The sequence below is a fragment of the Pantherophis guttatus genome, chromosome 1 (genome assembly GCF_059756535.1).
Source record: "Pantherophis guttatus breed Tessera chromosome 1, ASM5975653v1, whole genome shotgun sequence".
Classification (NCBI taxonomy): Eukaryota; Metazoa; Chordata; class Lepidosauria; order Squamata; family Colubridae; genus Pantherophis; species Pantherophis guttatus.
The window spans coordinates 293,353,539-293,365,639 of record NC_142063.1 but is presented as its reverse complement, the minus strand read 5'-3'; the positions used below and the strand labels follow the sequence as shown (position 1 = coordinate 293,365,639).

Genomic DNA, 12,101 nt, shown 5'->3' with positions numbered 1-12,101 from the left:
TCACTAAATAATTTTCATCCTGGAAGGCGTAGTGCAATGTTGTAATCCACTGATTATCCCCATTCACCAAAACATCCCTCTCTTCTCGAAAACAAGCTGTCTAAAGGATAAATATAATTATTATAAGCAAAATATAGAGTCATTTAGAGTTCTTTTTATTTAAACAATAATACTGAAGATAGAGGAAAAAGGATTGCCATATAAAAATTAATTTTTCATTGCAACTATGATAATCCAAAGCAAGGATAAAATGTGGCTAAAATAATAAAATTACTTTTAAGTCATAAAAGTGTATCATTAGTTCTTGGAAAGCTACAGCTGCTTATTAAAAACCAGAATGGCAAGAACCATGAAACACAGCTACTATACACAGTTTCAGTTAAAAGTCTAAGTAAATAATTATTTACTAATGTCTCAAGTCGGGGTACTAATATCAAAAACACCCTATCCTGGGTTGCCACATAGTAAATTCATAGTAAAAACACCATCAGAATGGTATTTTTCCTCTCTCTTAATTAATTTGATATAAGAGAAAAGACAATTATTATGGTAGGAGACTATGTATTCTGAATTTACCAACAGTTGGATTCATTGAATGATCTGTATTGTACTGTTATAATGGAATTAATATTTGTGACAATCAGAACCCACAATTAAGAATCCCACCAGAACTAAAAAGAAATGTAAAAAAAATGTAAAAAAAACTCAAAGAAGAAATGTAACAGGTTTTTTCCTATTAAAATTAAATAAATTTAGGCAGAAGTACTTTTTTGGTGTATCAAAAATCTTTATTTAATATGATTTTCCATCTTGATTTAAACCACTACAAGGGGCAAAGGTCAATAAGTAAGTGATGGCTGTCTTCCCAAACAGATTTGGCAGCATCAAAAAAGTACGTAGGAATACAGTAAGCATTTAATTTCTTGTTAAAAAGCTGACTTTGTCAATCATCTATTGGACACTGTGCAGATGATTCTAATCCAACAGCATGAACCAAACAGATGCCGCAACCCCCCTGTGCCCTGTTTTGGCCTGGAAAGTCTCCTGCACCAACCTGGAAGTCAAAACGGGGCATGGGGGGCCGGGGTACATTTGCGGGGTGTGTGTGTGTGCTCGCATTGCATTTTGGGGGTTTGGGCACGTACGCTTTAGGCACTCAGCACTAAAAAGGTTAATCACTGATATAGACCATTCAACAGAAATAAATTATGAAAATGAAAACTATTTCAGCAACATATTGTAATATTTCATACTCTTTTAAGATATATTGCATTTAGAAATAATCTGGTTTTTTTCTTTCAAGCTTTTCAGATTCTAATTAAAAGAGAAAAAAAATCACAAACGTAATAGCCACTTGACCATTCCTTGAGTCTTACCTCCGCTCTTTTCAGCATTTCCCATTTATTTAATATTTTCATGGCAAATACTTTATCTGCATTTCTTAATTTCACAACAGCAACCTGCAAAAATTAAATTATGTTTTTAAAAAAGTGGGCATAAAATATTAATGTCTCAGAATGCCACTGCTGATGCATTTATAATTCCACAAGTTATTTTAGTTATAAAGAAATACAGGTAGTCCTCACTTAATGACTAGTTGTTTAGCAACCATTTGAAGCTATGACGGACCTCCCCAGAACTACTTACAACCCATTTTTGAAGTTCTGATGGCCACACATCTTCACCTCAATCAGATTATCACATTTTGGGTACTTGACAACCATTTTGCATTTACAGCTGTGTGCAGCATTCTGCAATCAAATGACCATGATTTTTGGTGGCTTTTGCCAGTTTCCAGTATTTACTTCTGATTTCTAGCAAAAAAGCCCACTGGAAAAAATGGACCAGTTTAACAACCTTTGTGCTAACTTAAAAACCACAGTCTTCACTTAATGACCACTGCAAAAAAGGTCATAATATTGTGTGCAATCACATGATGATCTATTTAATGTCCGCCATGACTTATGAGTACAATTCTGACTCAATTACAGTCATACGTTAAGGACTATCTGTATATCAACATGGAGCAATACTCGTGTTTCACCAAAACAGACAGAATATATTACAATTTTTAACATTTTTCCTATATAGTGGAGCTTAAACGTTTGTGAACCCTCTTGACCTTTCTGCACAAATATGACTGAAAAATTCATTTGTTCCCCACAAAAATCCTATAATTAGATAAAAAGAACACAATTAAGCAAATGCCTCCATTATTGGCATGCTTTAAGTGTCCTTCAGCAATGTTAACCAGCCGCAAATGCCCAGTCCTCCATGCCAAGGCCCTCCAACCAGCCTTCTAATACAGCTGCCAGCAAACTCTACAAAGGAAAAAAATCCATTGGAGGAGAAATGCCAACAGCAGAGAGAATACACTACACAGAGTGGCCACAGAAACAGTAAGCGCAGTCGGCACCAGGCCCAAAGGCATGGCAAACATGGTTAGCACAGCCAGGGTAACAAGCATGGCCCATCATCTGGCCCATTACTTCAGCCTCTAAGACAGCCCGAGCAGGTTCAAATCTAGGCCCAAGCCAAACCAAATCCGACCTTGATCCAGGTAACTGCCAATTGAAACTTGTTGTACAGCTATACAATTTAAGAGGACAATCCGTCTGTGGCTCCTGCTGTCTCCATTATACATAAACCTTTTGAAAAGGCTCTTAATTCCTTTGCCCATCTGGATTTCTGTACAGAAAATTATATGTGTGGAAGCAAAAGACACATGGTGACATTGCTATGTAGGGAGATTTTTAGTGAAAGCATTGCCACAGGCATGTCCTTTCAATAATTACCTTTCAATAAATATAATATAAAGTCTTAAAATAAGTGACCGGGGGGGAGGTGGGGGAGACATGGGGAACCTTTATTCTAAATACAACATTGATCATTTTTCTTGTTTTAGTAAAATTCAGTTCTGAGGATAATAAACCTAGTCATTCCAAAGAACTATATAATATATTATCTTCTAGTCCAAGCTTGAGCTCAAATAACAAGTTCATACTTTGATCATAAATTGTCTTTGACATGACTCTGACATGTCAAAGACACATACAAAACAGAACACAGTACCCACACAGAGAGATGTAACTGCGAAAGTGAGCTTATTTTATTTTTATTCCATATAAAAAAGAGAAAAAGGAAAAATGGTGGGAAGCTTCAAAAGTACACATTTTTCATAAGCAAAACAGATTATGTTACATTACATTTTATGTATTCATGTAATTAATTCACATTTAACTAAGATTTCTTAACGGGGATATTAAAGTATATTTATAACTAATATATTTAGTTATTTAAAAGATTTACATTTTGTTCTATGAAAGCGGTCATTTTATTTATTTTTCTAGAAATGTGCATACAGAAAATAAAATAATGTTTAAATTTAAAAGAAACTGTTTAAAAATTAGAAAAGACAATCTCAAACAAGCTTTTTAAAAAAGGAGGGGGAAATGAGAGTCTAGTTATGCAGAGCTATACATAGAGGGTCTTTATGTCCTAAGAATTTTGTGTCTGACAGTTTTGCTACACTTTACTCAACTTTCTGATAAGATGCCCAAACACAAGAATAATAGTATCATTTTTAGCTCTTTCCTTTTTCTTATTTACTAAACTTCAATCTCTAAATCAACATGGTACAATTATTTGAAAACAAACACATGCAAAAATCAACAGGAGACAAGTAATTATAATCAGGATTAGAAAAATAAAGCTGAAAATATAGTGCTTCTACTTTACAATAAATAGAGAAAATACCATCAAAGCCTTCAGCTGCCGAAATAATTATGGATAATATAAATCAGTTACTCACATCCTCACCTGACGTCTCCCCTCCAAAGGATTAATTAAGGCCATGTACTGAGCACAGTTCAAAGATTCTAATTTATAGTCTAATATACATTATTTGATAAAGCTTGATTGAACAGCAATTTTATCTTGATTCAATCCTACCAAATAGACTGTTATTTTTTTTCAGGCTTTCTTCCCTTAACTAATGCAGCTCCAGTAATATAACTTATATAAGTACAACTGGGATATTTCTTCTTTGTCTTTATCCAAGAAGGGCCAATATTATCTGATGTAAGAATTTTCCGCCCCTTCTGTTTCCTCCTAAAAAGATATGTCTAAAAACTATATAGTAGATTCCAAAATGATTGACACTGATGTCTTATTTTCTTGTACATCTAATTTAGTGCATTCTAATAAGCAGTTTATAAACAGTTACTATAGTCTTATGATTTTATAAAATGCACATCTAATATTCTAATATTTCAGGAAGTTTTAAACACTTTGAGCTGCCAACTCATATCTATACACTATTTCTGCATTTCAGGACAAGTGACATTCTTGATATTGCTCAACAAACAATAAAAAATAAGTATCATTTAATGCTATTATTTGATCTATAAGAATCACCAGAGGCTGGTCAGCATGATCAGTGATGCAGTTGCCAAAAAAGTCAACGCAATCCTGATTTAAGAAACAGCACTGATCCATGATCCTTTGTTCCTGCCTGATCTCTGGCTCTTGTGTTATGATTATGTGGATACTGCTTATGGAATTCTGACATCTGGACTGATATCCTTGACCTGACTACTGGAACCTTGAACTGAATTTTTACTATCCTTCTGTGTGCTCATGTTAAAAGCAAAACTAATTAGGAAAAACATCTTTCAGAGACTCTGTTTGGTTTGCATTCCTTGTCTGCTATTTTCTCCTGAGCTGTTGCACAAACTGGGAATCCTCCTGGACTTGTGACTCCTGCTCAAAGAGCAGGTGGCAGTCGTGACTAGGTGTCCTTCCCACAGTTTCATACTGTAAATCAGTTGCGCCCATTCCTGGATCAGGAGGTTCTGCAATCATCCCCTAGTCACCTCCTGATTGTTCTACTGTCACCTCTTGAATGGATGATTGCAATGTGCTCTACATGGGGCAGCCCTTGAAGAATATTTGGAAGAACACTTTTCTGACATGGGATTTGCCCTAAGACTCCATCCTTGACATCCTTCCAGAATTCCCCAAAACATAGTTGTGTCAACAGATTTGGGAATCTCAGGGAAATGGTGAGTTAGTGAGATGATCATACTGATATATGATATATTTCTTTTTCTTTATTTTATTGTTCTATTTCTTTACTTCCTTTTTTCCCCCCATTTTTTTATTGTTGTAAGCTGCCTGGTGTAACCCTATGGCGAGATAGGCGGCAAATAAATTTAACAATAATTATATCCTGCGACAATACTTTGAAACACCATAAACATCAACATCTGCCTACCCCAGATCCTTGGGAAAGACTAGATAGATGGAAAAAAATGCCAAATCCAGTCTGAATATCTGGCTGACTGCGTGAGGAACTATAATGGCTGCATTGCCCACAACAATAATTCTGTTACTACTCTGTCATTAATAGTACTGATCCATGTTTTTAATTACAGAATTGTTTCTTTTGCCTTTAACTGTACTCCTCCCACCCAATGAGACAGCAACTATATACATTAGACAGACAGATAAAATTCTATCATCTATCTATCTATCTATCTATCTATCTATCTATCTATCTATCTATCTATCTATCTATCGGTATCTCCTCAAACAAATGAATTGTTTTGCTATTTTCAAATTTTCATTACTCCATGTTAATTAAGAATAAGATAAAAATCCAACAAGAGTTGAAATGTCATTGCATCAAATACTACCCTAAGAGCTAATACAGCTGATGGTGGAATTCCATACTGCAAAAGGTATGTGGACAAGGTATTTGGAGCCTATCATTCTTCAATCTATAAGGGGTTTCAGTAAGCGAAACCTGCAACTCATGAATAAAATGCGGGAAAAGATGTTTCATTTTCACAAGGATCTAAAACTTTATGGTACTCTGATTCCCCTTAAATCATGAATTTGTGTGAAATGATAATAAAAATAAAAATAATTGATAAAACAACAGAAGTTTCCTCAGTCATGCGTGGCTGAACTGGGCAATTCTGTATTCAGGTCATCAGGACTTCAAAAGGAAACCGGAGCCTGTCACTTGTTCATGGCTTTGCTTTGTTGTTAATTCCAGGACCAATTGTTTTTGGTTGTCACAGCAGCAGCGTATGAATGATGGCTCATAGCATCCTTGTATTTTTGAATGGGAAGCACATAACTGGCATTTATAAATTATTCAAATCTTGAAGATAGTAGGTGGTAGACAACATAGAAAAGTATTTAATCAACATAAAAAGTAGAATCACTCAACAATATTGTAAAATAACTAAGGTAATCAAAATAACCAAGATGGTTAAAATGACTAAAAAGACATCTAAAATTGCCTTTTGAAATTCCTTTTCTTCTCCCCATTGGTACTATCCATGCTTTTGTTGCTTAGACTACTGGCATAGAGCAAAACAGCATTGTGAATCAACATTAACTCAGTCTTGGCATCATGAGCACTTTCACACTGAGCATGACAAATACTCAATTACAGAGATGCAATAAACTGTAAAAAATAGAAATGATTTCTACACCTCAAACTTGTGAAATCATAGCTTATATGACCAAATCCAAAACTAGAAGGTAGGAATGCCTCTTAACCGTAACCATTATAACTGGAGAACAACAAATTTTAATTTATATAGTGATTATTAATTTAGAATTATAATAATTTAATTTAGTAGCCCCTACACTGATATTTGTTCCTATACATCATTAGAAACTAATGGTCATACTACTGACATAAGCACAACTTTGAAACTGTAATTAAGACGTATGAATAAGTTTTTTTAACTGTATTGTTCATGAAATTTCATCCATAATTGTGCGTGCTCCAATCAATATATATCACGCACATAGAACAAAGCTAACTATCATGCTTGCAATCTTCTCCTCCCCCCAATGTACAGAAACCTTATGTCTTGTGAGATTTCTTATTAGCTTAAATACCTACTGTAATTCTTAGTAGCTACTAATCTTATTAGCTTAAAGCTTTGATCTAGAATTAGTAATCAATTAATCCTAACCTTTCTTTGGGTCTTTTTCCCACAATTTTAACATATACTATTAAACACTGCAAGAAAAAAAGTATTTTTGAGTTTCCATTATTAAACTATCAAATTAAACAGATCTCAGCCATGTAGTTTTCAGCTTCTTCGCCCAAATGGTAGTACTGGCTTTTATGGAATATAAAATGCTATAATAATAGCATCCATCTCTAAGAAGCTGAAAGAAACATAAATATCACTATTAAACACACACACACACACATATGCACACGATAGCTGAAACAGCAAATAGAATAGAAATATAAAGTGATAACCACATACTTTCCCTGGCCTCTCAAAAAAGTCTGCCACTGTGATTTATTAAAACTGAATATTTAATGTTTTTAGAAGTGTATTTTCCTCCATGAATAGCATGCTAAAAATCTGTGGTATGTGCTGATATAAACATTTTGGTTTTAGTTTGAAGGAAAGGGAAAAGGCAAAATTCTTCTTCCATATTTCCCACAAATAGTTATTGCCATCTGGCTTGCTGTCAAATGATTTCTCCTTTACTAAGTTAGGTCTCTTGTGTATTTATACATCAACATACTTGCCTTTCCTTCTTCAAATATTTTAATGGATGAAGATATCTGAGGGGGAAAGAAATCTAATAGATTCCTATAGCTTCTTGTGTAGGATTTTTTTAAAAAAATGCAGGAAGTAACCAGAGTATTAGCCATTTTGCATTTATTTGGCATGAACAGTAGCAGATATGCATTGTCTATCCAGACTAGCACAAACTGTCCTTGCCTTGAACTAAAGTGATGAAAAACTGGACAGCTGTATTCTAAATTAAGAAAAGGTTCCGTTCTTGTACAGTAGACTTACTTTCCCTGTAAACTATATCCATATATGCAGAATGAAAGTTACAAGAATAATCTTTAAAAATCAGAATTCATTCCCTCACAAACCATTTATACATATATCTCCAAAGCAAACTTTATTTTATATTGGAATCAGCTTGAAAGCAATACTTTAAGGTTTTTCAGTTGAAGTTTGTGCTGCTGTTAGATTATAGATTATTTTAGGGAGGCACATAATTATAGAGGGAGTGTAGCAAAGTTTTACTAACTTTTTTTTTTGTAATCTGACTGCCGTTTCTTTCCTTCGGAGAAAGTAGGGACAATTATATTGTTAACTGAATTTTTGCCAAACCTGAGTATGTAGTTTTAGAAATCAAGGCTTGTATCAAGAGGAAAATAAACAGAATGCTGATCTTAAAAACAGAGATTTTATGTGGTAATTAAGAATTCAAGTACATGTTCTCAGAAGGAAAGCTAGGCCTAGGCAGATGCTATCAGCATATTTTATCGAAGTAAATTTTGTTGGATTATATCCTGTCTTTTCCCACACAGCAATAGGCAATCAGAAAAATAGATTTATGAGTTACTCTGAGGTGAGAAATAATAACTGAATATATGTCATCCAGTTAGCTTCAATGGATAGGTATAAACCTAGGTTTCTCTAATCTTAATCCAGCAATTCAACTAATACATATTAGTTATTTAAATTGATTAAATAATTACTGATATATATGTAGAGATAAAATCAAGATAAAAATCGATGATTTTTTTTTAAAAAAATGGATTTTTAAAATTTAAATTGAATTTTTTAAATTTAAATTGGATTTTTTTTTATTTTTATCAAATTTATTTTAATAAAATGCTTTTGGAGTAAAAATCTATCTAAAGATAATTTTCTATTTAAGATATATTAATAATTTAGTTTATTCAGCATGAAATGGAGCTTAGTTATGTAGCATGAGGCTGTATATTCTGCAATATTGGACTGTTGGTGAGTCAACAACAGGTCAGAGGAGGAGCCGCTGCGGGACAGAGATGACAGTAGCTCTTTAAAAATTATGTTTTAAATCGAGTTGATTTAAATCAAACCGTTTTTATTAGTGATTTAAATCATGATTTAAATCAAATCCACCCTGGATAAAATACAGTCATCTAACATGATTTACTAGTAAGTTAAAATTACTTGTATTTCATAAAAAGCTGAGGATACCATGCTAAACAATATAGATATTGTACAGACAGTAAGAAATTAGTGATAACCTTGCCCTGATCCAGACTGACCAGGCCTGGAAATCAACTCTACAGGTAGGCTAAAACTATTTCTATTGAGATTAGCTATAACAACAGAATTTTGCAAGCCTGATTGTGCTGGACCTCCTCGTTCTTCTTATATTTCAGTGACTCAGAAATGCATATACCTCAGCTGCTTCTCAAAATTATCTCATTATTCTGGACTTTAAAAAAAGTGCTTCAGCCCCTTTGGCCTAGTGGGCTGGTTTCTGTACATCTCCATCAAGGTCATATTCCTTACTTTCTACATAATGTCACTCAATCTATGACTGCACCTCAAATAACAGATATCTTGTAACATCAAGGAAGCCATTTACAACAACTCTGGCCAATGTATTACTTCAGCAGACAGACATCAAGGAGCCAAAGTAGTGCTAATATCAGAATCCAGAAAGTATCACGCTAGGAGGCAAGGAGCATATGCTCTTTCACTGACTGATGTAAAATTGACAATGGTTAGCTTTGGAAGGAAGATGCAAACTGAATGGAGAAATCCTCTCCATTCTGACCTCTAAGGGAAAAGAGGAAAGGTTAAAGAGGAAGGTGAATGGGCAGCTCACCTATCAAGTGAGAACTCTGGATATTAAGGAAGTAATTTTCAGCTCATTCTTGCGGTCCAAAATATCATCCATTAATTGACACTTTGTGTTCATTGTGTTCAGTAACTTTTCTGACAGATATTTGAGAGATGGTAATGCCTTTTTACTTCCTTTATAAAATCACAACCTACTAAACAGATACAAACTGAAAAACTCTTTGTAAGGTGGAACTTTCTGAATAATACAATCTCATAGTATATGATCTTCTCAATCATATAATGTATAGTTGGTTACCTTCACATATGATTTTTGACCTATCAATCCCTTAAAAATTAACAAATTATACCAGACCAAATGGCATTGGTATAATGCAAAAGACTTATAAACTATAGCATGAAAAGGCAAATGTATCATTAAATCTAATGACACTACGTACTGTATAGTGTATATCAGAAACCTCAAAGATGTCTTTTGCAATTTAATTATATGTATTATGTTTCTACAGTATTAGTAAATTTTTATTACAGATGGTGCAAAAACATACAGTTTCTAATTCTTACCTCCCCAAAGGCACCTCGGCCAATCACCTTCAATATTTCAAAGTCATCTTTATGCAATCGCATCTGCTTCACCTTAGATGTGAAAGGCTTGCCTGAAAAACAGAAAAATATTGATCACTTTACATAATATAACTAATTAAAAATCTATACAATTTCAGAAATTGTTGGTATAACAAACTAAGATCTATTATCCACTGACCATAAATGGATTTGTTGACATGGCCATGATAGAACATTCCAAATGCATGCTTAAAATATTTTTAATTTTAACATTGTTTTTTACTAATGTTTGCAAGAAAAGTTTTAACATTTTACAGACCTAGAAGACTTGCTTCAGCAATTTCACATAGCGGAAGTCCTAATAATCACTTGGCTAAAAGTTGTATTCCTTCCCAGTATCACATATAAATAGCAAAAAGGCACTGTGTTAAAATATTCCCTTTTTAGCACTGCTAGTCTGAAAAACAAAAGCCTTCCACAGTTCTATTTTAAAGTTAAAAACAAAATAAAATTTGGACGCAATATAATGCCAAAAACAAGGGAATGATTCACAAGATAGCACATAACACAACTTGTTGGGAACTGCAACACAAATTGCTTCAACAGCAAATTTTCTTTTCTAGTCCATCTCATCTGTCATTTTGGAAATGTCATACAACTAGAAAATTTAAAAAATACAAAAATTCACCCTCTTAAAGTAAAGCATTAAGACTACTGAAAATTGCCTTTAGATTCTTTTCAAGAGATAAAAAAATATTAAAAAGCTTGATTTCTGCTGATTACACAGACATTACCATTCAACAATAGAGCCAGTCTAGTAGTTAAACATCAGGTTAGAAGCTAGGAGACTGTGAGTTCTAGTCTCACTTGAGACATGAAAGGCAGCTGGGTGATTTTGGGTCAAGTTATTCTCTCTCAGACAAATTCACTTCACAGGGTTGTTGTTGTGGGGAAAATAGGAGAAGGAAAGTGTATTAGTAATGCTCACCGCCTTGAGTTATTTATAAAATAATAAGGGTGGGATAATAAATAAATAAATAAAATTATTTTGGCAAGAATATGGAACTGGTTTGCCATTGACAGCTTCTGTCAATACCATGGTGGCACAGTGATTAGAATGCAGTACTGCAGGCTAACTCACTTCTCACTCTAGAAGTTTGATTCTGAATGGCTCAAGGTTGACTCAGCCTTCCATCCTTCTGAGGTCAGTAAAATGAAGACTCAGATTGTAGGGGACAATATGCTGACCTGTAAACTACTTAGAAAGGGTTTACAACTTGAAAAGGATAGGTGAGAGAGTAGAATCTTAGACCACCCAAACAAAAAAGATCTAGGGAGGAAGTTCTCTTCCCCCAAACCAACACCCTCAAACTAGTCAACTGCTGGTCATCAGTATGCTGATGTTACCAATTATATTCTTTGACCCTGAGCCAAGTGAGGCTGCCAAGGTTCTGTTTTAGTGCCTAGAGGCTTTGTGGGTTTGGATGAGGAGGAACTGTCTACAACTCAATCCCACCAACATTGAGTAGCCACCCAAATCTTTGAATGGATATTTCATCTTGGATCTTGGATTTCATAGCACTTCCCCCTTCAAGTTTGGCATGCAATTTGCAGCTCCTGCTTGAAAAGCAAGTGTTAACTGTGGCTGGAAGCCCTTTTCATAATTTGATCTGGTGTACCAGTTCCACCCTTTTCTAGATTGAGGAACTCTTTAGGCAGTCACTAATATCCACAAGTGCAATGCACTCTACATGGGGCTGCCCAGAAGATTTTAGTGGTTCAGAATGCAGTGGCACAAACAATAATGTTTCAGTATGCTTATGTAACACATTCTACTTCATGAGCTGCACTAGCTGCCAGATTCCTTCTGTGTGTGATTCAAGCTGCTGC

The 12,101-nt window shown here is 34.3% G+C and overlaps 1 protein-coding gene across 8 annotated transcripts in view; it reads right to left on the bottom strand.

The window, feature by feature from the left end:
* Positions 1-12,101, bottom strand: part of CDC42BPA (CDC42 binding protein kinase alpha) — a 143,910-nt gene that overhangs the window by 96,950 nt on the left and 34,859 nt on the right. For all 8 annotated transcript variants that reach the window (XM_034427949.3, XM_034427953.3, XM_034427951.3 and 5 more), the window contains exons 2-4: positions 10,212-10,303; positions 1,377-1,460; positions 5-100 (exon numbers count right to left, since the gene is read on the bottom strand). In XM_034427949.3, coding sequence (XP_034283840.1) covers positions 5-100; positions 1,377-1,460; positions 10,212-10,303 — 272 coding nt within the window. The remainder of the gene's footprint in view (positions 1-4; positions 101-1,376; positions 1,461-10,211; positions 10,304-12,101) is intronic.